This window comes from Macaca mulatta, chromosome 9 (assembly GCF_049350105.2).
Source record: "Macaca mulatta isolate MMU2019108-1 chromosome 9, T2T-MMU8v2.0, whole genome shotgun sequence".
In the NCBI taxonomy this organism is placed as follows: domain Eukaryota; kingdom Metazoa; phylum Chordata; class Mammalia; order Primates; family Cercopithecidae; genus Macaca; species Macaca mulatta.
In genome coordinates this window covers 13,383,926-13,410,078 of record NC_133414.1, presented here as the reverse complement: position 1 = coordinate 13,410,078, position 26,153 = coordinate 13,383,926, and the positions used below count along the sequence as shown (strand labels likewise).

The 26,153-nt window shown below is 48.2% G+C and overlaps 1 protein-coding gene across 6 annotated transcripts in view; it reads right to left on the bottom strand.

Annotated features, from left to right (window-relative positions):
* Positions 1-553: 553 nt before the first annotated feature.
* PROSER2 (proline and serine rich 2) overlaps positions 554-26,153 on the bottom strand; it is a 49,427-nt gene continuing 23,827 nt past the window's right edge. The window contains exons 2-6 of one of the 6 annotated variants that reach the window (XM_077945763.1): positions 22,693-22,796; positions 20,528-20,746; positions 7,008-7,108; positions 5,665-5,917; positions 554-3,291 (exon numbers count right to left, since the gene is read on the bottom strand). In XM_077945763.1, coding sequence (XP_077801889.1) covers positions 2,375-3,291; positions 5,665-5,917; positions 7,008-7,058 — 1,221 coding nt within the window. In that variant the 5' untranslated portion in view covers positions 7,059-7,108; positions 20,528-20,746; positions 22,693-22,796 and the 3' untranslated portion in view covers positions 554-2,374. The remainder of the gene's footprint in view (positions 3,292-5,664; positions 5,918-7,007; positions 7,109-20,527; positions 20,747-22,692; positions 22,797-26,153) is intronic. The other 5 variants (XM_077945764.1, XM_028825986.2, XM_077945762.1 and 2 more) reach the window with 5 other exon arrangements.

Below are 26,153 nucleotides of genomic sequence, written 5' to 3'. Positions count from 1 at the left end.
CGGAGCTTGCAGTGAGCTGAGATCCGGCCACTACACTCCAGCCTGGGTGACAGAGCAAGACTCCGTCTCAAAAAAAAAAAAAAAAAAAAAGAAAAGGATAATTTTTTTTTTCGGATTTAAGCATTAAGATAAAGAGTTTTGTAAAAGCAGAGAATGATTTACAAGCATCACTTGGGGGAAAAAGTGGGGCATTTAGGATTCATCTTTCCATTACGGTTTTGCTTTGAGATATGTTTGGTCCTTCAAATTACCGTGAACCATTTGACCTTTAAGAAATGACATCATATTAATTACGGCAAGGAAACTAATGCCTCTCCACAAACTGGGTTTGCCAACATAAGTACACCTACGGGTTAGTTTAGCAGCAGCTACAATTTGAACTTTGTACAAAACATATGGCTTTAATTAGTAGGGTTTTAGACACAAGAAATGACCAGGGTGACAGTCAGTGTAACCATGAACAAACAGAAGAAATTATGAATAAATAGAAGGAAAGGGTATAACCATTTAAAAGAAAGTAACTGAGAATATAGCATGCAATGCAAAAACAAGCTTAAGAAAAAACTCTTAAATTTATTTTTCAAAAATGTGATTATGGCAACAAATAAACTAATATGCAGTCCAGTTCACCCTACTCACAGTGAAATCATGGGGTCAGTGAAAAATACACTGTCCTCATCCATAGAGTATTTAAAATGCCGGTTGTATCAGGACCTTCTGTTATTGAACAGTGTATGGCATCTTGCTTTGTAAAGAGGAAACAGCCCTTATAAATCCTTTAAACCAATCCAGCATTAACAGGAGTAAAATTTACAGTAACTACTTTTGAAAGGTAAAATTAAAGCACCTATTTAAATTAAGATCATCAAGAATCTATGAGGTTATTATTCATGAGAATAAGAGCCGGATGAGACTAAATATTGCATTTCTAAGGAAAAAATTATAATCATGCACTTTATGTAATTTACAAGGCAAATGGAATACTATGAAAAATGCCCTCCACAGCACATTTAAGTCTGAATTTAAGTAATACTCAATGGGAAAGAAACAGGCTCTGTTACGGTGCTGGCGGAGACATAAAAACACAAGGGTGTGACTGCTCAGGGCAGCCCGTCCCATCTATTTTTAGAGGTCTAAGACTCCAGCCTTAAATAGTTTTGATAATAACGCTTGTGGCATAACTCAGCGTGTAAGACATAGTCTGGGAGGAAACCGGTTCTTTTCCTGCTAACCTCCTTCACTGGTTTTTCTCTATTAATTCTGAGATGTTGCTTGTGGAACATGACAGTCAGGTGGATCTTTAAGAATCTTTTGCTTCCTTCTGTTGACCTCAGAATATGCAAAACTAAAATTAAGTGATAAAGGAGATTAGTTTTCTAAAAAGTTCCATCTTTAGTGAAGTCTTGCTTACTTGGAAGCAGGGAATATTACTTTAATGGGGAACAGAGGAACATTTTGTTAAGGAAAAAGCACTTTGGGTTCACCAAAATATCATGGAGACGTGCCCTTAAGACACTTCCACACTAGGAATAACAATTTCTTGTATCATCCGTCAGGATGCTGAGGTGGCTCTGTCTGCCCAAGAATAGGAAGCGGGGGCATCCTGTAGTGACTTAGGAGGGTGTTCAGAAGTTTCTATTTAATAATGATACATGTGGACACACAGGATACCTGTGCATGTATATGTTGACACATATGTATTTAAAAACATACACAGGCTCAGGCAAACATGGCCCAGACCGCAGAGTCTGATGAGACTTGCTTTCTCAAAATTACCGTTCTGTTTCACTCCCAAAACTCTAAGGTTTCATTGCAGTTTTCAGTAAAAAACAAAACTGGGCAAACTAAATTACGTCAAGAAACAAAAGCAAAGCTCCATGATGCCTCACCCTTCGAAAACAAAAGCGAGTATATTAAGACATTACAAAATGTAACAAGCATTTTTTTTTTAATTTTTTTAGAAAAGGCGGGGAGAATCCTGAGTGGAAGGGATCTGACCTTTCATGTCATGTACTTCGAGAAAAGGGTAGATGAGACTCAAGAATGATAATCAGACCAGTCCTGCTCCTCCCAGCCCCCAGAAGATGGCATTTACACATCACGGACACCCATGGGTCTAAGGTTCTTGGGTTCTCAGTTCTTGGGAAAAGGGAGACAAGCCCCCGGCTGGATTCTTTCAGGGAAGAGTCCTCTGTTCCGGTGGCTGGAGCCGCTGGTGCGGGCTCAGCCCGGAGGCCCCAGCCTGGCACCTCTAGACTCTGATGCGCCGCAGAGGGCAAGGGGTCCCCTGCCACTTCCGTTTTAGGCCAAACAGCTCCTGCGTGCAGCGACTCTCTCACCCTCTCTTCAGGGTGGACCGGAGCCCGCGCGGCCCTCACGAGCTCTCCCTGAGCAGCCCCAGCTTCCGCAGCGCCTCCCTGCGGGCCTCCTCCGAGGAGCCGCGGCCTGCGAACTGCACGGTGATGCCCTGCGGCCGGGGCAGGGAGTCTGCGAGGCGCCAGTCCTGGGCACCGTCGGGCTGCCGGGGCCCGGGGAAGCTCTGGCGGGCCCGCGCACTGGGCAGGGCCGGGCCGGGGCGGAAGCAGAGGGACTTCCCGGTGGGCGCGAAGGCGCTGGGTGCGCTCTTCAGGGCCTCGTGCGCACTTGGGAAGCCGTTGGCCAGCGCCGGGCCCCGCGGAGCCTGACCCCCTGCCCGGAGACTCTCAGCGGGGCCAGGCAGGCCCTGGCCACGTGCCACCTGCTCCGGGGAGGAGCTGCCCCCCGGGGCCCCCTCGCCCACATCCCCTGCGGCGGGGAAGGCGCCGGCGTGGCCGTGGATGGTGGCCAGCACCTGCGCCCTGCGCTCCTGCACGCTGACGGCCGCCCTGGACAGGGTCCTGTGGGGCTCCCGGGCCGCGCCGTTGGTGACGATGATGTTGCTGGGGAAGCGGGGGGCCTTGGGCTGCGCCGGGCGACTGGGCCCCGGGCCGGGGTCTCTGCTGCGGGGCCCCCAGGCGGCCGGTGTCCTCCACTCCTCGGGCCGGCCCTCCCTGGATGGGGATATGGGCGAGAGGGCTTCGTTTCCTGCCAACCTCTCGGAAATCTTCTGCGCAATAACGAGGGGCGTGGGAACGGAGCGCAGGAGTCTGGGGTGCTCCGCTGGCGGGGAAGGGGCGCGCAGCTCCCTCCTAGGGGGGTCGGGGGTGCTGGGCACGGGCGGTGGTGCAGGAAGGGTCTCGGGAGCTGGGGGGTCCGGAGGTGGAGGAGTCTCAGCATCTTGTTTCCTGTGCTCCTTCCCGGCAGGTGCAGGCCCTGGAAGACGAGGGAGGAGTCTGTGAGCCACCAGCCCACGTGAAAGTAAATGCATGAAGTTCCCTCTGGCTGAACTGAAAAGAGCCTCAACCTGGACCTGACACCAACTTCCCCGGTGCTGCCTGTGAGTCAACTCCTCTCTCCCGGTTTCCGGGACTAGGGAAGCAGAAGGTGGTATATGTCATGCGCATGACCTCACTTTGAGAAGGGACAAATCACGATAACCCTGCAAGTCAGACAGTCGGCACCTAGGAGACATCCCCTCCATGCGGGCTGCTGAGGCTCCAGCCCCTAAGGCTAGGACAGGACGCAAGTAGTGACCAACTCATCAGGGGAGTTTACAAAGGGGAAACTGAGGCTAGAAAGTGTGGCACACACCGACACCAGCAGGTCCTTCTGGATGAAGGACATGTAGCTGTGTCACTTTCCTCTATGACAGAGAACTTAGCAGGCCTGCCTCTGAGTCCTTACATAGCATGTATCAATCACTGATCACCTGGCACTGCCGTACTTACACACCTCTCAATACAACACTGGGCCGGGTGCGGTAGCTCATACCCGTAATCCCAGCACTTTGGGAGGCCAAAGCAGGTGGATCACTTGGAGGCCAGAAGTTCAAGACCATCCTGGCCAACGTGGTGAAACCCTGTCTCTACTAAAAATACAACAATTAGCGGGGCGTGGTGGTGTGTGCCTATAGTCCCAGCTACTCTGGAGGCTGAGGCAGGAAAATCACTTGAATCTGGGAGGTGGAGGCTGCAGTGAGCTCAGATGGCACCACTGTACTCCAGCCTGAGCAACACAGTGAGACTCTGTCTCAGGAAAAAAACAAAACAAAACAAAAAACACCCTGAAATTCATAACTTGTTATGTTCATATCTTCAGAATCTCACAATGTATACTCTGTGGGCACTTACAATTGTTATGAATATACCAGGTGAGGCGGCTCACACCTGTAATCCCAGCGATTTGGGAGTCTGAGGTGGGAGGATCACTTGAGCCCAAGAGTTCGAGACCAGCCGGGGCTGGATAGTGAGATCCCATCACTATAAAAAAAAATGAGCCAGGCATGGTGGCACACACCTGTAGTGCCAGCTACTTGGGAGGCTGAGGTTGGAGGATCATCTGAACCCAGGAGTTGGAGGGTGCGGAGAGCCAGGACTGTGCCGTTGCACTCCAGCCTGGGTGACAGAGTGAGTTCCTGTCTCACAAAAACGAAAGAAAAATTATTATGAAAATATAATGTTAGAGAACTGACGGATAGGTGTAGCTGATTTTTCAAAGAGTGTTTTCCTTGGCCTGACTATGTGATCTCACATTTTATATAGTAAAAATGTCCAGTACATTACTTCTCTGAAGAGATGGCTGCAAACCAAGCTCCATATTTACATGGAATCCATAACTGTAGTCTATGAAGTTCTGAGTAATACATAGCCTTGCTTAAAAGACACATGGGTACACATGTGCACACAATTTATTTCTAGTGGCTTAAGACAAATGACAGTATTTTATCCTTACCAGGGCAAAAATAATTTTTTCCTCATCCCTTCCAACATTAACCCCTTGGCCACATTTGTTTCCAGTATCCTTACCAATCAGGGAAAAAAAACTGGAAGATATTTTTCTCTGCCCATTTCCCTGCAGCTCAGGGATCACCAACACACCTGGTACTGGTCTGTGGCCTGTTAGGAACTGGGGCGCACAGCAGGATGTGAGCAGTGAGCAAGCGAAGCTTCATTTGTATTTACAGCCACTACCCATGGCTCGCATTACCAAGCTCCACCTCCTGCCATGTCAGCAGTGGTATTAGATTGTCTTTCTGTTTTTGAGGCAGGGTCTTGCTCTGCCACCCAGGCTGGAGTGCAGTGGCACAGTCTCGGCTCACTGCAACGTCTGCTTCCTGGTTCAAGCGATTCTCGTGCCTCAGCCTCCGGACCAGCTGGGACTACAGGCATGAGCCCACGTCCAGCTGACTTTTATATTTTTAGTAGAGATGAGGTTTCACCGTGTTGGCCAGGCTGGTCTTGAATTCCTGGCCTCAAGTGATCCACGGTGCCCAGCCTGTAACACAGAATAATTACCTGGAAGCCATTTCCAGTTTTCCTTCTTTCTGTGCGTGTGTATGCATTGTGTATTAAAAAAAAAAAAGTACTCTCCGCTTATGTGCCCAGTTCATTCCATTCTTTATTCTAGTCCTTCTGGCATTTCCCTTTGCCGGACAACGAAACTGCCAAGGATTCTTTTCCCCTATAAGAATCTTGTAAGACTCAACAGCTTCTACTGGCAAGCACAGGGGAACACAGAAGAAGTATCTCTGGGTCTCACAGACACCAGCAAACCATGTTCCAGGGCTGGCCTGTGCTTCCCCCTCACCTGCTGCCTGCGTCTCCTCTGGGAGGCCCTTGGCTTCCCCGGCGCCAGGTGCTGGCTGCACTAAGTCGATGACATCTTCGGGCTCGGAGGGACTGGAGGTGCTCTCCTCCAGAGACGGGGAGCAGAGGCAGCACACTCCCCCATCACACAGCACTGGCTCCTCAAAGTCCTCGTCCAGGGAGTCAATTGTCTCCTCAAAAAACAGGAGGACGTCCTTTTCCTCATGGGTGAGGTACTTCAGGCTCTCATCATCCTAGAGTATAGGTTTGGGGATTGGGAACAGAAGAGAGAAAACAAACAGTGGCTTCACTAAAGAGACAAAAGCCGAAGCAAAGTTGGGATCTGTCCGTAGCCCAGGGCGGAACTCACTGTGTCCTGAGAATGCCCTGCCATGCGGGGTGCCCCTGCCACACAGTGCCCGCGTGTGCCTCTCCATCGCCCAGATGGAAGAGAACGCGCTCCGAAAGGCAGAGCGAATAACAACGCCTCAAAGCTCTTAGAACAGGCCCTCGCCTTGCGGTTCCTAGCAAGTCAATGACAAAAAGCAGCTGTTCGGGGCACACTGGACAGCTGCTGTCAGCCTACTGCCATCCCACACACTTGCTTTTCCATCATCACGGGAAACCTCTGCTTAAAGATGGTGGACTGAACTCGCATATTTATCTCCTTTCTCACCAGAAACCTTACTAAAACAAAGGGTTTTTTTTTTTTTAAGGCACAAATCACAACGACAAAATAACAGGAAGAGAGATGGTGGAGCACGTTGTCATCTTTGGGGAATCTGAAGAATTCAGGAGCCAAAAGCAGGGCAGGTGGAGGGCAGGACAGGTGGAAACTGACTGAGAAGGCCCAGGAAAGCCAGTGACCCACCTGCTGTGTCCCACAGAACTGCCCAGAAGCTCCGGTCCTGGAGGTGCTGAGCAGCTCTGGAAGTGTGGGCAAGGTGATGGCGAAGACGGCCCAACTGTTTGAAAGTCTCTTTCAGAAGCAGCGAGCTCATCCTGGCACAGAACTAGCCACTTACTCGAAAAAGGTGACAGAGGAACCCTGAAGTGGGGCCATGGGTGCAGCCAGGTGACCGCCCTCCAGACGGAGGACTGTGCACAGCATCTCTGGGGAATCTGAGGAATCCAAGAGCCAAAAAAGGCTGATCCCAAGGGTTCCCCAGCAAGGTCAATCCACAGGTAAAGACTACAGTCAACGAATCCCCGTGTAGAACTGCACAGTAGTTTCTGACTGTCCTACTCTGGAGTATGTGCAGATATCTAATAACCACCGAGCATCTGAGGAAAACTGTGACCGTGAAAGAGCTATCAAAACCAAAGGACAAAAAAGCAACTTACAGGAAACGAACTATGTGGAGGGATGGAAAACTTCAAAAAGGCTATCGTCATCAGTTGTCAGGTAAGAGGGGATACTGAATCCACACACAGCATGATGTTTTCTTTACAGGACAAAAGAAGACTGTTAGAAATTTAAAAAACAACACTAACAGCAGAGAACAATGAAAAACTAAATAAAAGCCTAAAAGATAAAGTTGTGAAATCAGAAAACTACGAAAAGAAAGGGTAAGAAAATCAAAGGATAGATCTGGGAGGGCCACTTTGTGAATAATGAGAGTTCCAGAAAGAGAAATCAGAGAAAATGAGAGGAAGAAATTATAAAATAAACAAAATAATTCAGGGAAATGCCCGTAAACAGGAGCACACGAGTTTCCAAATTGAAAGGGGTCCTTAGTGTACAAACTAACGAATAAAATCAAACAGACCCATGCTGAGGTATGCATCATTGTGACATTTCAGAATACTGAAAACCAAGAAAAGATCCGGAAAGCTTCCCAGAGTGAAAAAGCAGGTCACATACAAAAGATCAGAAATCAGAGGCCAGGTGTGGTGGCTCACACCTGTAATCCCGTACTGTGGGAGGCTGAGGTGGGTGGATCACTCGAGCTCAGAAGTTCAAGACCAGGCTGGCCAACATGGTGAAACCCTGTCTCTACTAAAAATACAAAAAGTAGCTGGGCGTGGTGGCATGCACCTGTAATCCCAGCTACTCAGGAGGCTGAGGCAGGAGAATCACTAGAACCCGGGAGGCAGAGGTTGCAGTGAGCCAAGATCGCACCACTGCACTCCAGCCTGGGTGACAGAGCAAGACTCTGTCTCAAAAAAAGAAAAAAAGAAAAAAAAAAAAAGATCAGAAATCAGAATTTGATAACTCCCTGTGTAAGTTATGTAAGAGAATATCCTTGTTTTTAAAATGTACTTCTGTATTAAGGGGAGCATTATGTAGCAACTACATTCAAATGGTTCAGAAAAAAAGTGTGTGTGTGTGTGTGTGGAGAGAGCGCATGTTAAAATGTGGAAAAAATTTAAAAATTGGTGAATCTAATTAAATGGTATGTGGGAGTTCTCTGTGCTATTCTCACAACTTCATTAAGTTTGAAATAACTTCCAAAAAATTTAAACAAACAAAAGATCAGGAAACAGAAAACTGCAACAGACTTCTCAGCAGCAACACCAGAAGCTGGGAGACAATGAGGGCTAAAAACCCAGCTAAATTCTCAACTAGAATCCTATACATAATCCCATTATTAATTAGAACTACGGAAGAATAAAGATGTTTTTAAGACACGCAAGGTCAGGCCGGGCGCGGTGGCTCAAGCCTGTAATCCCAGCACTTTGGGAGGCCGAGGCAGGTGGATCACGAGGTCAGGAGATCGAGACCATCCTGGCTAACATGGTGAAACCCTGTCTCTACTAAAAATACAAAAAAAATTAGCCAAGCGCGGTGCTGGGCGCCTGTAGTCCCACCTACTTGGGAGGCTGAGGCAGGAGAATGGCATGAACCCGGGAGGCGGAGCTTGCAGTGAGATTGCGCCACAGCACTCCAGCCTGGGTGGCAGAGCAAGACTCCGTCTCAAAAAAAAAAATAACAAAAAAACACAAAAAAACAAACATGCAAGGTCTGTAATCTGATCTCCCATGCCAGCCTTTCTGAGGAAGCCACTGCAGGGTAGTCAGGAAGGGTAGCTGTTCCTCTCAACACGGAGTAAACCCAGACAGAAGTCACAGAGCCAGTTAACAGGAGCATCCACATGAGAAAGCCGCAGGGAATCCCAGAATAATGGTGGCTCCCTGGGAAGCCACCTGTGTGCTCAGCAAGTAGTCCAGTTCACAGCAAGCCTGAGGGCAACACAGGAAATCACGCAAGCAAAGAAAACTGAAACTACGATCAACCACAGAAAAACTAATGTGAGAGAAAGCATTATCATCTATGTACAGCAATATACACACCTATACCATAACCGAGTTGTCTCAGATTGAAATTATGCAAACTTAATACACACGGAAAAAAAAACTGAAAGGATATACAGCAGTATGTCAATAGTGGAGTTAAATAACAAATAGAGTTAAGAGTTGTTACCTCCCGTGAGTATGAAATGGAGGTGGTACATGTGGACTGATGATTTTATAAATCTTATAGACTATTTGACTCTATAATACTATGAGCGTGGACCTTGCTTCTGCTGTGTATTTTGTTTTGTTTTGTTTTTGTAGGGGGATGGTTTCACTCCTGTTGCCAGGTTGTTGAGTGCAGTGGCGCGATCTTGACTCACTGCAACCTCTGCCCCCAGGGCTCAAGCAATTCTCCTGCCTCAGCCTCCTGAGTAGCTGGGACTACAGGTGCATGCCTGTGCCCTACTAATGTATTTTTTTGTCTTATCAAAAATGATTAAGAGCTGACCCATGTGGTGTAGACTGATGCTTTCCACACTGTGATCTGCGAGATACTCAAATGCCCACCTACCCAAAGCATCTAACTCCCAGGCCCATACAGAGCCTGTGGTCTATACGATTTCAGAGGCTGTAGCTGAAGGCATAGTATACTGTTGTTTTGGGGATGAAAACACAAGAACACATGCAAATTTCTCAAGCTAGCCTGGTCTTATTAGCTTAATCCTGAGAGCAGGATGGCTCAGGAAAAGGAGAGATACCTAGGCACGGCAGGCAGGCAGAATTAGGTAGGCAGGCAGAACATTGCTAGGGAGGATAAGCAATGCGCACCCGTTGGGTATAAACCTACACACAATCGCTGGGTCTGAAGACGTGTGTCTGCTTGGGTGGGCGGACACAGCTTTCCGAAGTGGTTGTACTGACTGACAGCTGCTTTCAGCAGGGCTGGTTGCTCTAGCGCCCCGAAGGAGAGAAATGCAGTTATATTTCACTGTGATTTTCAATGTCATTTCCATGAAGACTAATGATGTTGAACTTTTTTTCTCCATAATACAGGTGAGTACTCCTCCTCTAAAATGCTTGGGATAAGAAGTGTTCTGGATTTTTTCACATTTTGAAATATTTGCATATACATAATGAAATATTTATGTTTCACATATGCCTTTTGTTGATTTTTTGGAGACCACGTTTTGCTCTGTTGCCCAGGCTACAGTGCAGTGGCACGGTCACGGCTCACTGCAGCTTTGGTCTCCCCAGCTCAAGTGATCGTCCCACCTCAGCCTCCCCAGTAGCTGGAACTACAGGCAAACACTGCCATACCCAGCTAATATATATATATTTTTTGTAGAGACAAAGTCTTGCTCTATTGCCCAGGCTGGTCTTGAACTCCTGGGCTCAGGCGATCCTCTGGCCTCAGCTTCCCAAAGTGGTATTATTGGAGGCATGAGCCACTGTGCCCAGTCTGTAATAAGTCTTGATATCTGGCAAAGTCCTTCAGTTTTGTTGGAATTCTTAAAGTCTTCCTTCTTTAAGTCTGTTCAGCTTTCTTAGTCCTTTTTTATTTCCATATAAATTTTAGTATCAGCTTGTCAATTTCCATATTCACATGAACACACGCATACCCCTGTTGTGACTTTAATTGGGATTTGCAGAGAAGTTTCTCAAATTGGAAAGAACTGATGTCTTTGCAATCTTTTCTTGATCCATGAATATGGCACATGGCTTCATTTATTTAGATGTGTGGTTCTCAGCGTGTGGTCTTTGGACCAGCAGCAGCATCTGTGAACTTGTCAGAAACATTCTTGGGTCCAATCCCAGATCTGCTGCATTAGGAACCCTCAGGCACTGGGCCTGTCAGTCTGTGTTGGACGCAGCCTCCAGGGAGTCTGATGCGCTGACGTTTCAGATGCACAGATCTGGCCCTTTAATTTCTCTCAATGATTTCTCATAGTTTCCAGCGTAGACATCTTGCACGTTTTCTGCCCTGTGTCTTCCTAGGTATTTGCTATGGCTCCGCCTACTCTTCACAGTTAACTTTCCACCATTCTCTCCTTTATATTCCTCAGGAGGTATGGCCAACTCTTTGGTAAAGGGTCAGGTAATAAATATTCTGGGCTGTGCAGGCTTTAGGGTAGCAACTACTCAACTCTACCAAGGTAAGGAATGAGCCTCACTTTTGTTACATTGAACTTTATTTATAAAAGCAAGGAGTGGGGGCAGCTACGGGCCACAGGCTATGGTTTGTCGCTTCTTGCTCCCTGCTCAGGTCCATCACTGGCTCTTCCTAGGTCAGCTTCTAAGGCAGCGACGCCCATCTGTGCACGGCTGCATCTCACCTACTTTCACGGCTGGATTTCAAACCTCAGCCCACCCCCACGGCATCCCCTGAATCACAGCCACACACACGCACCTGCTAAGCACACAACCCAATACGACAGTATAAATCATGCTCCTGCTGTCTACAGCTTACCACCCAACGAGGGCTTCAGGTAAGAACATCAGCAACTGCCCTAGAGTGTGGAACTCCTACGACAAGGTAAGCCTGGGGTGTGATGGAAACACAGCGTGCATGGTTACCAAGCCACACTTCCGGGGAAAGGGGTCTGTGCAGGAAAAACTTCAGAGAGGAAATGACACGTCAGTCAATGGCCTGGAAGAATTGGATGAGAGTTACGCAAGAAGGAACAAGGCACAGTCATCCACGCAGCATTTTGGAAAGATCATGTTGGTTATAGTGCAGAAAATACTGAATATGGGAAACAATTTATTATTATTATTTTTAGGAGTCTCGCTCTGTCGCCCAGGCTGGAGTGCAGTGGCACGATCTCAGCTCACTGCAGCCTCTGCCTCCCAGGTTCAAGCATTTCTCCTGCCTCAGCCTCCGGGGTAGCTGGGACTACAGGTGCACGCCACCACGCCCGGCTAATTTTTGTATTTTTAGTAGAGGTGGGGTTTCACCGTGTTGACCAGGCTGGTCTCGAACTCCTGACCTTGTGATCCACCCACCTTGGCCTCCCAAAGTGCTGGGATTACAGGTGTGAGCCACTGCACCCAGCCCAAAATCCATTTTCACCGAGCCAGTCGGTGAGCAGCTTCCCAGGTCCTGGGAGGCTGAGATTCTCACATCTTCAACCTACCCGAGTCCCTCTAGGGTGAGGGGCTGGAGTGAGTGCTGGGCACCTGGCGTGTATCCCAAGCACCTTCTCTGTGGTCAGCCTGGCCTTGTGCCCTGAGTCCTGAGGCAGCGCCAGCCATGCTGTGGGCTCCGTCTGCTGCCTAATCCTGGGGGACACGAAGCTGCCCTCCACAGTGAACCCGGATCTGCCTTCCCTGGGAGGGGAGGAGAGGAGAGGCAGAAGCAGACTGAGCTGGTGGGGAAGGGATCAGGGCCTCAGGGTCAGAAAAGAGGCTTGTGGCCCTTGGCAGGGAGATTCCGTCTACCCCTCCCCCGGGAGATGCTGGGAAGAAAGAGATGGCCTGGGGGAGCAGGTCACTGCGGCAAGGGCAGGGGCAGGGATGGGCGGTGACTGCAAATGGGTGAGGATTTCTTCTCAGGAGATGAAAACATTCTAAAATTGACTGTGCTGATGTTAATACACTATATGCCATTGAATATATACTTTAAACGGGTGAACTGTATGCTATGTGACTTGTATCCCGATAAAGCTGTTACAGTAAAAAATCCCAAAGCACAAGGCATTGCCTGGTGGTCCCCGGAGGTGGCAGAGAGCTGGAGCCCGCACTGGAGGCTCCTGCAGGACTGGGTGCTACTGGAAGAGGCGTTTGCTAATGACTCAGGTCCCTAAGAACTACGTAGATAGGAAATGAGGAAAAGCAAAAATAGCCGCTTTCTTGGGCAAGAGTGAGTTGGAGAAAGCGTAAGTTTGTCCCTATTAGTTGGAATGGTAGAAGAAGGCTGACAGCAGAAAATTCCCTTCTCAAAAAAAAAAATTTTTTTTTTTTTTGAGACGGAGTCGCACTCTGTAGCCCAGAGTGCAGTGGTGTGATCTTGGCTCACTGCAACCTCCACCTCCTGGTTCATGCGATTCTCCTGCCTCAGCCTCCCAAGTTGCTGGGATTACAGGCTGCACCACCACACTCGGCTTTTTTTTTTTGGTATTTTTAGCAGAGATGGGGTTTCACCGTGTTGGCCAAGCTGGTCTCAAGCTCCTGACCTCAATTGGTCTGCCTGCCTCAGCCTCCCAAAGTGCTGGGATTACAGGCATGAGCAACCGTGCTTGGCCCAAATGATGTTTTTAATGTACTGGTCTGGGCTGTGGAGTAAATGGCAGTTCTTTAAGGCTACAAATCTTCAGATGTTAAAAGAACAGGCTAGAAAACCATCCCTCACATTTTTTTTTTTTGAGACGGAGTCTCACTCTGTTGCCCAGGCCGGAGTGCAGTGGTGCAATCTCGGCTCACTGCAACCTCCACTTCCCAGGTTCAAGCGATTCTCCTGCCTCAGCTTCCTGAGTAGCTGAGACTATAGGCGCCTGCCAACATTCCCGGCTAACTTTTTTAGTAGAGACAGCGTTTCACCACATTGGCCAGGCTGGTCTCGAACTCCTGAACTTGTGATCTGCCTGCCTCGGCCTCCCAAAGTGCTGGGATAATAGGCGTGAGCCACCGCGCCCGGCCCATTCCTCACATATTCTATCCTACCATGCTGACTTCAAGAAATGACAAGTCTCTGAAGGAAATGTTGCTTTGCTTCGAGAATGTGAACAATGTATTTTTACCCTAATATGTATGTTATGATTTTGAAGAGATAATTTCTAGTGCATTCAAACCAGAAAATTCAAAATGCTGAACGTACTAAGGTAATTATAATGCACCAGAACAAGCCCCCACGAAGAGAACAAAGTCCCAGTCTAGCTGATCTCTGATGACTCCTGCACAGAGATAACAGAAAAAAGGTCTATCCAAGCTCCATCCAACCTCTGAGGGCAGCAGCCCAATAAAAAGCTGGATGATAACTTTTTAAAAAACTGCTAGCAACAGGTCCAAAAGTCAGCAATCCTAGCTATTCCTATGCCAGCATAGATTTGGGACAGGAGTTCTGTTTTTAGAGAAACGGTAGAATAAAATCTTTGGTTGGTTGAACAAAAACGCTGAGAAGGCTTAAAATACGTGTACTGAAGTAACCTCTACCTAAAAAACAGCTGAATCGGCCGGGCGTGGTGGCTCATGCCTGTAATCCCAGCACTTTGAGAGGCCGAATCACTTGAGGCCAAGAGTTCGAGACCAGCCTGGCCAACATGGCGAAATCCCGTTTCTACTAAAAATACAAAAATATTAGCCAGGCGTGATGGCATGCACCTGTAATCCCAGCTACTCTGGAGTCTGAGGCAGGATAATTGCTGGAACCCAGGAGGCAGAGGTTGCATTGAGCTGAGATTGTGCCATTGCACTCCAGCTCTGGGTAACACAGCAAGACTCCGTCCTGGGGGAAAAAAAATTGCCGGGTGCAGTGGCTCACACCTGTAATCCCAGCACTTTGGGAGGCCGAGGCAGGCGGATCACCTGAGGTCAGGAGTTTGAGACCAGCCTCAACATGGAGAAACCCCATCTCTACTAAAAATACAAAATTAGCCGGGCATGGTGGTGCATGCCTGTAGTCCCAGCTACTCGGGAGGCTGAGGTAGGAGAACTGCTCGAACCTGGGAGGCGGAGGTTGCAGTGAGCACCGCTGCACTCCAGCCTAGGCAACAAGAGCGAAACTCCATCTAAAAAAAAGAAAGAAATTTGGTTTAACTGCAGACTAAGATAATTGTGGTGACTCTTTGTGAGGGATTAAAAAAAATGAAGCAGCAGAATTCATCTCGAGTCTAGACCAAAAAAAATGATAAAAAAGCTGCTGATGGCTAAGAAAATGTCTGGAGATGAGCCAGGCGTCTCTGAACCCCCGATGTCCTCGGTCAGCAGCCTGGGCTAGCTGGTACTGGGGTATTGGGCAGACTGTGATCTGATGTCGTCTTACAAACACTACAGTTGGCTCTCTGACACTCGAGCAATACTTTATTGATTTACTAATCCAGCCTGATGAGACCCCCCCTCGGAGCTGAAACAGAATAGGGACAGAGAGAAGAAAATGCAGCCGCTTCCTGCGAGGCTTTGAGTGCCGCACCCGCTTCGGCAACCTCGGGAGAGAGACTGGAAGTGCAGGTGGAGCGTCCCACGGTTTTGGGACAAAGGTTTTATTGTGTGTGTGGTTTTTTTTTTTTTTTTTTTTTTAAGATGGAGTCTCCCTCTGTCGCCCAGGCTGGAGTGCAGTGGTGCGATCTTGGCTCACTGCAACCTCCGCCTCCCGGGTTCAAGTGATTTTCCTGCCTCAGCCTCCGGAGCAGCTGGGATTATAGGCATGCGTCACCGCGCCTGGCTAATTTTTGTATTTTTCGTAGAGACAGGGTTTTACCACGTTGGCCAGGCTGGTCTCCAAATCCTGACCTCAGGTGATCCACCCACCTTAGCCTCCCAAAGTGCTGGGATGACAGGCGTGAGCCACCACACCCGGCCAATTATGGTTATTTCTAGCTAGACCCTGTTGTCATGTTTCAAGATGGCTCACTTAAACCTGCACTTCTGGCAAGAAAGAGACACAAATCCATGAAGAATGAGATGCGTGTACAGTTTTGACTATAAAACCAAAGAATAATGGCTTCAAAAGATGACAGCTGGGCTCCTGGGCCACCTTACACGTCTTTAAACTGGTAATACAGATCTTGCTCTCTTCTCTCTCTCTCTCTCATAGAGAGATCTTGACTGAGACAGACACACCCCAAGTGTGTGGCATTTGAGACGCTCCGAGACCCTCATGAGCTCGGGTCCTCCATGGCTGCTTCGCCACTACATTGTGAGTTCCCGAAAGGGGGCAAACTGAGTCTTATCCCATCACCTCTCAGTTCTTATATGCAGTAGGCATTGATGAAATGCTGACTGAATTGGCCTTTTAGAAAAGCTCCTGAGTCATGTTTTAAAGCAGTTGTTTGACCAGGATCATTTGGATTCTAGCTGGCTGAGACGGCAGGATGAAAGGGCGGGATTATCGCAGACTGGGCGGCTTCTCCCTCCTGGCTCCTCTGGTTCAGTGTCCCCTCCTGAAGTCACAGAGCAAACAGCACACTGGATTTCTAGTGCACGCCTCAGACTTTGCTCCAGCCCAGCCATGTGGGAAGTCCCCCTGTGCTTGCCGTGCCTTCTTAGCCCATGAGCCATGTGTGGGGCCAAAGGTGTCAAGTGCTCTGGAGGAATAGCGTGGCTCAGAAGCTGCTGGCAGATGCCTGGTCACAGACCGCTGTGTGACTTCAGTGCCACAGCACTTGTGGGTGTAGGGAGAGGGGGATTCAAGACAGAACTATCAAATATTAAATCCTGAAAACTCGCTCATAAATTTGGATCATTGTTTTTGCCCAAGCCAGAGGTAAAAACAAGTAAGAGGCAGACTTGGGACCCCAGCCACCCTCACAAAGGCAGCCATGGTGTTGGAGCTCCGCTCCTTGGGAATGGTGCCAATGGAGAGCGCTCCGCCCTTTCCGAGCAGCCAAATCCTATTTTCTTCTAGAGGAAGCTTCGGGATGTGTGAAGGCAGACCCGACTTCAGGACCTCATTCAGAGCGAGAGCCTGGGAACACTGGTATGAGGCAGCACCGTGTCCTCGCCGTGCACCCAGGGGGTTTTGTGAGATGAGGTGAGCCCTGGAGACACTGGCCTTAGAGGGTGACGTTGGTAACCAAACACCCAGAGCCGCCTACAGGAGCCATGGAGAGGAGAGCTGCCACCTATGGACGTCTCCAGCCCTTCTCGGGCCTTTTATTTTGTGCCTGCATCACCTCTCGAGGTAGGAATCTCCACAAGCACGCTCCCGACGTTGTTAGGAAGCACCGCCTTGCACACACATCAAAGCCACCCTCTTACATTTCAAAGGAAAAGACATAATTCAAGGGACACATTTGTAGCCACATATTGTAAGATTTGGACAACTAATTCTAGTTCTACCTATACCTTTCATTAAAAAAAATTCACAGGCAGGATTCTTTACCAAAAAAATGCACGCACACAACCAGCCTCTTGAGAAATAAAGACTTCATATTCACTGCCCTCTTACAACAGCTTCAGTCATAATTGTGGCCATACAGATAGCCTCGATAATCCTATTTAAGTGGCTATTTTAACTTTAAAAAATATTCGAGATCATCTTCTAGAATTTATTTGTTTTGTGTAGAAATAGGGGTCTTGCTATGTTGCCCAGGCTGGCCTTTAACTCCTGGGCTGAAGTGATCCTCCTGCCTCAGGCCTCCCAAGTAGCTAGGACTACAGTTGTACGTCACCAAACCTGGACGCGTTTTAAATTTTCAACTTGCACTGTCTCAGGAGAAAAGTTTCTAATGAGCAAACATCTGTTATATACCAGGTGACACTCCAACTGGCACTGAAAACTTTAGGGTACTCTCAATTCAAATCAGGCGTTCATCTTTTATCTTTTAAGAATAACATTTGCTTAAAAAAAAAAACCTCTATAAATGAGAACGAGGTTTTCTTAAGAAACCTACAGACTAACTAGGTTATGTTTTACTTACATGTCGTACAACCTAGAGGCCTAAAAACGCTGTTGACTGACGAATCTTTCATGACCTTGGAAATTAAAGGACACCGCTTAATTAAGAAACCGCTATGGTTGATTTTTGTTTTAAAGAGAAAAGTCACATTAGAAAAAAACACCCGATGAGTTAGAATAAAACTTACAGCTCCTCTTAGAATTTACACTTCCAAAAAAGTGGAGTATGACATTTAAAGACGCTGTAATGCTGTGATAGGGACTGGCTGCTAAGTGCGGCTCTGTGAAAAGTGTCATGTGACTGTTTAAAAAACTTTAGTAGGAAAAACACAAAAATTAGTTGGGGATGGTGGCACATGTCTGTAATCCCAGCTACTTGGGGGGCTGAGGCAGGAGAATCGCTTGAACCGGGGAGGCAGAGGTTGCAAAAAAAAAAAAAAAAAAAAAAAAAAACTTTTAGTAGGCTGGGCGTGGTGGCTCATGCCTATAATCCCGGCACTTGGGAAGGCTGAGGCAGGAAGATTGCTTGAGGTCAGGAATTCTAAATCAGCCTGTTCAACATAGCAAGACCTCATCTCTACGAAAAAATTTTTAAAATTAGCCAGGTTGTAATCCCAGCACTTTGGGAGGCCAAGACGGGCGGATCACAAGGTCAGGAGATCAAGACCATCCTGGCTAACCCAGTGAAACCCCGTCTCTACTAAAAAATACAAAAAACTAGCCGGGCGAGGTGGCGGGTGCCTGTAGTCTCAGCTACTCCGGAGGCTGAGGCAGGAGAATGGCGTGAACCCGGGAGGCGGAGCTTGCAGTGAGCTGAGATCCGGCCACTGCACTCCAGCCTGGGCGACAGAGCTAGACTCCGTCTCAAAAAAAAAAAAAAAAAATTAGCCAGGTGCGATGCTACCGCACCCATTATCCCAGCTACTTGGGAGGCTGAGGCAGGAGGCTCACTTGAGCCTAGGAGGTCACGGCCACAGTGAGCTATGATCATGCCACTGCACTCCCACCTGGGTAACAGAGCAAGACCTTGTCTTAAACAAACAAAACCAAAAATCCACTTTAGTTGTCATTTAAAGTTAAATGCCATATTTTCTCATTTTGCTAGTTCTAAAGGAAAGCGCACAACTGTGAAATGACAAATAAACTTAGCTCAATAACTGTCCCTGGAGGAAAATGCCTGAAAACAGTTAACAGGCCTGAGGGGAAGGCAAGGAAACACTACCAGAACATTCCTCCAACATCTGGAGGAGAACAGGTCTAAGGCAGGATACAGCAGAATTGTGTGATCCCAAACACACACCATGCAGACATAACTTCATAATGAGTGGGCTTTACAATGCTGTTTCCATTATTCTACCCTATGATATACAGGGACAGGCACGGCGGGGAACAGAACATCACATATACCACAGGAGTGCTACTGGATGATTTAACAGATAGGAAAGAAATGGGTACAACAGGAATCCTTTAATTTAAAATCAAACTCATGCCCATAAAACTGGCAGAATTAAGAAATGTGTGCAATACAGAGGAGGAAGGAATGTTCCCTTTTAACACCTCACCTTTAGCGATCAAAGAACCTCTACAAAGAAGAGAAGGAGGTGGAAGGAGGAGCATGGATCCAAATAGGATAGGGGCGGCAGGATGAAGGGGAATGGCGCCCCCCGTGGACACTAACAGGACACCAGGGAAGGAGAAGCCGGCACCAGCGCTGCTCGGGTGCTGGGCATTTCTTTGAGACGGAGTCTTGTTCTGTCACTCAAGCCGGAGTGCGGTGGTGCGATCTCAGCTCACTACAACCTCCACTTCCTGGTTCAAGTGATTCTCCTGCCTCAGCCTCCTGAGTAGCTGGGATTACAGGCGTGCACCACCACACCCAGCTAATTTTTGTATTTTTAGTAGAGATGGGGTTTTGCCATGTTGGCTGGGCTGGTCTCCAACTCCTGACCTCAGGTGATCCACCCGCCTCGGCCTCCCAAAGTGCTGGGATTACAGGTGTGAGCCACCGTGCCTGGCCAATCAAATAATATTTATCGCATATTACCATAATGGTTTTAAAAAAGAAAATATGTAAGTGGGGGTCTAGAAAATTCCGTCATTACTAGTAACTACCCGATACCAAGTATATCTAGCTTCAGCATAACTGGGGCTAATTTTATGGCAGTGTATCTGAGGGAAACTGGTGCTCCCACTGGAGGAGAGGACCCGAGAGGCGCCCCCAGTGGTTCCTAGTGAGGCCCAGGGGCTCGATTCTGTCCTGTGTTCCTCCCTCTAGGAGTGAGTGTCATGGTCTCCCCTCTCCTGAAAGATGAACGTCCTCACCAGGGAAAGTACGAGATCCTCTCAACTTTACAAACTCTTTTTGTAAAGTTCCCAAAGCTATGCAAGGGTCTGGATTCTGAGAAGGATACAAAAGCATCTTTACTTGCACAGAAGTGAAACATCTGCTTGAGCGGGCCGGGCGTGGTGGCTCACGCCTGTAATCCCAGCACTTTGAGAAGCCGAGGCGGGTGGATCACCTGAGGTCAGGAGTTCAAGATCAGCCTGGCCAACATGGCGAAACCCTGCCTCTACTAAAAATACAAAAAAAAATAATAATAATTAGCCGGTGTGGTGGCACATGCCTGTAATCCCAGCTACTCGGGAGGCTGAGGCAGGAGAATTGCTTGAACTTGGGAAGCAGAGGTTGCAGTGAGCCAAGATCGCGCCACTGGACGACAGAGCGAGACTCTGTCTCAAACAAACAAATGAAAAAAGAGTGAACTGTGTTTATCTTGTGAGCTGTTGAGCAGCGCTCCTGTCTGGGTTGGTTTCTGCCCAGGGCCTGGTCCTGCCTAGGTCTAAGCAGCCATGAGTTACTGGCCATAGCGAGGGATTTGCCCCATGACTATGGGTAATGCTCTGTATTTGTGCAAAATTTAAGATGATTAAAAATAACCATTTCACAAAGAAGTATTCCCAAACATCAAGCTATTGACCCAAAAAGATCTGGTAAGATATTACTTCAAGGGAGAGGGACTGAGGCAAAATCTACCAACCGAAGTGCAAGAAAGCATGAAAAAAAAAACTCACTCACCAAAGTGAAGCTTCTGGAGCGAGAGCTGTTGCTTCGACTCTCCAGGCTGCCGCCTCTGCTAAAGGCTCGGAGCCTGCAGTTGGGGGACGTGTCCGAGTTCATGTCAGATGCGTCTGATTTCTGGTGGGTTACAGGCATCTCCACACAGTCATCAGGGCTGGCTTGATCAGAGGAAGCAGGGCAGGAGCCAGCAGCCCATTCTGCGGCAACAGCTCACTCCTAGAGACACCAAACACAAATGACAGTGGTCAGTGAGCCTAGACTGTAAAACGCCTCCATCCCTCAAAAACATGGCTTAGATGCATCTCCACTCTCAAACTCGATCATTAGGGTAAAGGGGATTGGGAAACGCTAAGTCAACCGGTTTGAGGATGCTGACTGCCACTTCTCTTTTATATTGTTAACCATTCTGAAGACATAAGAATAATTTAAAAAAATTTTTTTTCAGAGATAGTCTTGCTATGTTGTCCAGGCTGGCACTGAACTCCTGGGCTCCAATGATCCTCCTGCCTTGGCCTCCTGAGTAGCTGGGATTACAGGCACGAGTCACCATGCCCAGCCGGAATAATCTGAAGGAAAGATGGGTATATTCAAGATGACTTTGCTGCTGGAAATATGACAGAATAATGTGGCATCTTCCTCTGCACTTCCAAGCTCTTTCGCACTCAGGCTCTCCCTGGCTTTTCTGTTTCAGACGCCATAAACTGTGGTTGCTTCTCCAGCTCCGTTACAGTTCACACTTGAGGGGAGGTGACAAGAGCTAACGTGTTACCACTGGGAGCCTGACTGATATCTCCGACACTGAGGACTCTACAGAAACCTCAAGTGCTATTGCAATGTGTTCAGAATAAGTAAAGCACCCCCGGTTAATACTGTGAGGAAGTTCCCATCTTTACTTCCAGGAGCAAAGACACTGAAACTGTCCCCTGTAAGCCGCTTAATTTTATATAGTCCTCTGACCGCCCCCCAACCCCAGCTACCTTTTTTTTGAGATAAGGTCTTACTCTGCCAACCAGGCTGGAGTGCAGTGGTAAAATCACAACACACTGCAGCCTTGACCTCATGGGCTCAAGCAGTCTTCCCACCTCAGCCTCCTGGGTAGCTGGGACTACAGGCATGCACTACCACACCCAGCTTATTTTTTGTAGAGACAGGGTTTCGTCATGTTGCCCAGGTTGGTCTTGAACTCCTGAGCTCAAGTGATCCACCTGCCTTGGCCTCCCAAAGTGCTGGGATTACAGGTGTGAGCCACCATGCCTGGTCCTCTGACCTTTTTAGCAGGAAATCCAGCCCAGCCCCTGAATGGCGTGTTAAGACAGTTCAACAGAACCTTCTAGAAGACCAAAGAAGACTCATAGGAATAAGCCTCTTGCTGATTAATAGAAACATGACCACTTGTGGACAAAATGCAGTCTGCCTTGAACACCTTTAGGGGAACCCTGTCATTTAAGACTTCAAGCATTACCATGAAAACCTCCTCTGAGAAACCTTACAGACAACTCTGTAAAACAGATTTAAAAAAAAACACATTTCTGCTCAATCGGTACACATCAAATGGCGATTAAGAGCAAGGCTAGGAAACCAGAAGATGATACGCATATACATAAATTTGCCACTACTCCAAATAGTGAAAAAAAAAAGACAAAATCATGGTCCTAGGAGAGCTGGTGGGCTGTGGAGCCGGAGAGAAAGGCAGCTCCCTTCCTTCATCTTCTCCGTACATTCCCAGAGGCCCTGGAATGACCTAGATGGTGTTACACACAAAGCCCTCCTTTCCCCATCCCACCACTGGGATGGGAGCAAATGGCCACACTCGGGTGTACAGAGCAGCTCAAGTAACCAGGTCTTTCCGCCATTCCCCTGAAGGGGCTGGTTTTGCCAAACGCCAGAGCCACATTATGTTAATCAGTGCCCATCCCTAGACACAGGGGCTTGCAGCCTCGTCACACAAATGAGCCATGGAGATGTCTCCGACTCCTCCCCTCCCTGCCACTCACAGGCCGCCAGCTGCCGAGCCCTGCAGGCTCTTCCTTTACAACGTCAGTTGTACCCACTTCCCTTCTGGTCGCACATCCAAGTTCAGGACCATTTTAGCACATGCCTACGTTATTGCCACAGCCATTGTCTTCATCTGTTTTGTGCTGCTGTACAAGAAACAAACTTACCTGGCTTGTGGTTTGGGAGGTTGGGAAATCCAAGATCCAGGGCCACATCTGCTGAAGGCCTTCCTGCTATGTCCTGCTGTACCCTAACATAACGGAAGGCATCACTGGAAAGAGAGCACGAGAAAGGGCCAAACTGGCTTTTATAGTGAACCCACTCCTGCAATAACAGCGTGAAAATGTTCATCACCTCTTCCCGTCCCCACCCCTCAACATGGCCATGCTGGGTATTAAGTTTCCAACACGTGAGCTTTGGGATACACGTTCCAACTACAGCTGCCACCTGCTGTCCTCCTTGCCTTCTCCCTCTTCTCTACACTTCTGCCGGATTCTCCAGTTGGATTAATCTTGAAACACCACTTAATTGTTACCACTCTCCCAAAAGCAGTCAACTTTAACCCATTCCCAACAGGCTTGAGAACGAAAGTTTCAGCCTATCAGTCATCACCTGCTTCCATCTGAACCCTATCTTCCTTTCTAGCCTAAGCATATTCTTTGATGCTTACTGTTTTCCTACCTCACCTTGGGGAGATTCCAGGTACTAGAGAAAGGCAGATGAATCAGACTTCCCTTCCATAGAGGAGCCCATTTGTGCACTGATGCTTCACCCAGGCAATGGATGAGAAGCTCTTTGGGACTCAGACCCAGACCTACAGAATACATTTACGGGGGTAAAGGCTGGGAGTGTGTGTTTTTAAGGAGTTCTACAAGTGATTCTGCCACATAGCGCCAACTCTAAGGGAAGACAGATACGTAACAATGTTCAGTGCCATTACAGGGGTCCAGGAGTGCCCAGGAAGGAGTGCCCATGGCTCCAGGGAGGGTTTAGAGACTTCACAGCAAAGGTGACGACTCAGCCAAGCTCTAAGATTTAAGGAGACAGCTAAACTTTTTTTTTTTTTTTTTTGAGACAGAGTTGTACTGTGTCGTCCAGGCTGAAGTGTAATGGTGCGATCTTGGCTTACTACAACCTCTGCCTCCTGGGTTCAAGTGATTCTCCTGCCTCAGCCTCCCGAGTAGCTGGGATTACAGGTGCCTGCCACCATGCCCGGCTAATTTTTGTATTTTTTTTTTTTTGAGACGGAGTCTCGCTCTGTTGCCAGGCTAGAGTGCAGTGGCGCGATCTTGGCTCACTGCAACCTCCACCTCCCAGGTTCAAGCGATCCTCCTGCCTCAGCCTCCCAAGTAGCTGCTACAGGCATGCGCCACCACTCTCAGCTAATTTTTTTTATTTTCAGTAGAGACGGGGTTTCACCATGCTGGCCAGGATGGTCTTGATCTCTTGACCTTGTGATCTGCCTGCCTCGGCCTCCCTAAGTGTTGGGATTACAGGCGTGAGCCACTGTGCCCAGCCTAATTTTTGTATTTTTTAGCAGAGACGGGGTTTCACCATGTTGTTGGTCAGGCTGGTCTCAAACTCCTGACCTCAGGTGATCCCCCCGCCTCGGCCTCCCAAAGTGCTGCGATTACAGGCGTGAGCCACTGCACCTGGCCCATTAAACACACTCTTGAAACAACACTTTGACATCACCCACCCCTATGGGCATTCCTAACAGAGAAAAAAGAATTAACAAAGATGTGGAAATATATGCCTGTTTGAAAAATGGCGAGTGCTCAGGATAAAGCAGTGAACTCGGCTCAAGCTCAAGATACAACACAGGTTGCAAAACAGGTAGAGGTGCAAACGGGGGGGATGAGGTCAACTGGACCCCAGTAAATGCAGCTTTGATTTCTGAACTTTGCCTACAGGCGGGGGGCACCAAGGGAGTTTTACACCCCGCAGAGGGACAGAATCCACTTACAGTTTAGAAAGGCGACTCTGGCCATGGTCTGAAGCGTGGGCAGAACCAGGAGAAGGCCCTGAAAGCAGTGAGGCTAACTGAACACCACACACTGTTTAAAAAAGAATGAGGTGGCCCCTCCATCTCTATGACATTCTGTGAGTGGAAAGAAGCAAGGGAAAGAACAGAGTGGGGGGCTGGGCGCACCGGCACTTTGGGAGGCCGAGGCGGGCGGATCACTTGACGTCAGGAGTTTGAGACCAGCCTGGCCAACATGGTGAAACCCCATCTCTACTAAAAACACAAAAAATTAGCTGGGTGTGGTGGCAGGCACCTGTAATCCTAGTTACTTGGGAGGCTGAGGCAGGAGAATCGCTTGAATGTGGGAGGCAGAAGTTGCAGTGAGCCGAGATCGCGCCATTGCACTCCAGCCTGGGTGACAGAGCAAGACTCCGGCTCAAAACAACAACAGCAACAACAACAAACCAGAATAAAGACTAAAAACCAGCCACTGACTCCATCAACTAAGGTGACCTTGTGAAGGCGGGTTAGAAATCACAATACAGTGGGCTGTGCCGGGAACAGCAATCCTGGAAGCAGATGGTTAGCGGTTTCTGAATTTGGGTTGAAAAGAGAAACAGAAAAGAGAGATGAGGCAATAGCTGTAGAGGAAAATGAGGTTAAAGAAAAGCAATTTGGAGTCTATATATCTATATCTATCTATTTATCTATCTATATATATGTATGTTTGTTTGTTTTTCCTTTAAGAATAGGAGACACTTGAGCCTAGTCATGAGCTACAGGAAAAAGTTGGGGACAAGAGAAGGTAAAACCCTGGAAAGGCTGGGAGTGGTGGCTCACACCTGTAACCCTAACACTTTGGGAGGCCGATGTGGGAGGATTGCTTCAGGCCAGGAGTTCGAGACTAGCCTGGGCAACACAGAGGTACCCCCCTCAACCCCAACTCTACCAAAAATAGCAAAATTAGCCAGGCGTGGTGCTGCGTGCCTGTATTCTCGTGAGGTGGGTGGATGGCTCGAGCCCAGGAATCTGAGGCTGTAGTGAGCTATGATTACACAACTGCACTCCGGCCTGCGTGACACAGCTGGCTATCTCTAAAACAAACAAAGCAAAACCAAATCCCAGAAACCTTCCTCTCTGGCAGTTAGACAGACTCCATGGCCTGGCCGGAGTCTATCTAACTGTTCAAAACTGTTCCAGTGCTGGATGAAATGTAAATCACCTGTGACTGCCCACGTCCAGGGACAGGCAGGAGGAAAGGCTATCATCCTAAAAAATAACCAGAGGAATGGGGAAGACAACCAAATAGAACTTTTTAGGAAGAAAAAATTGATAACAATTAAACTTGACAGACAGGGTAAACAGAAGATCAAATATTCAAATATAGCTAGACAGAGAATGTAGGAAAGAAAAGTGATCTGAAGAAACCTATCATTGGTCCAGACTGTAGCACAGAGAGATGTGAAAACCAATGAGAGGTTAGGAGACCCAGCACAGGCTGAGAAGGGTTATGGCTACGTCTAAGGTTTGTGTTTAACTAGAGTTCCTCAGAGGGGAGGAGAGCAGATGGGGCGGAAGTAGTGTTCGAGGCCGGGTGCGGTGGCTCACGCCTGTAATGCCAGCACTTTGGGAGGCCGAGGCAGGCGAATCACTTGAGGTCAG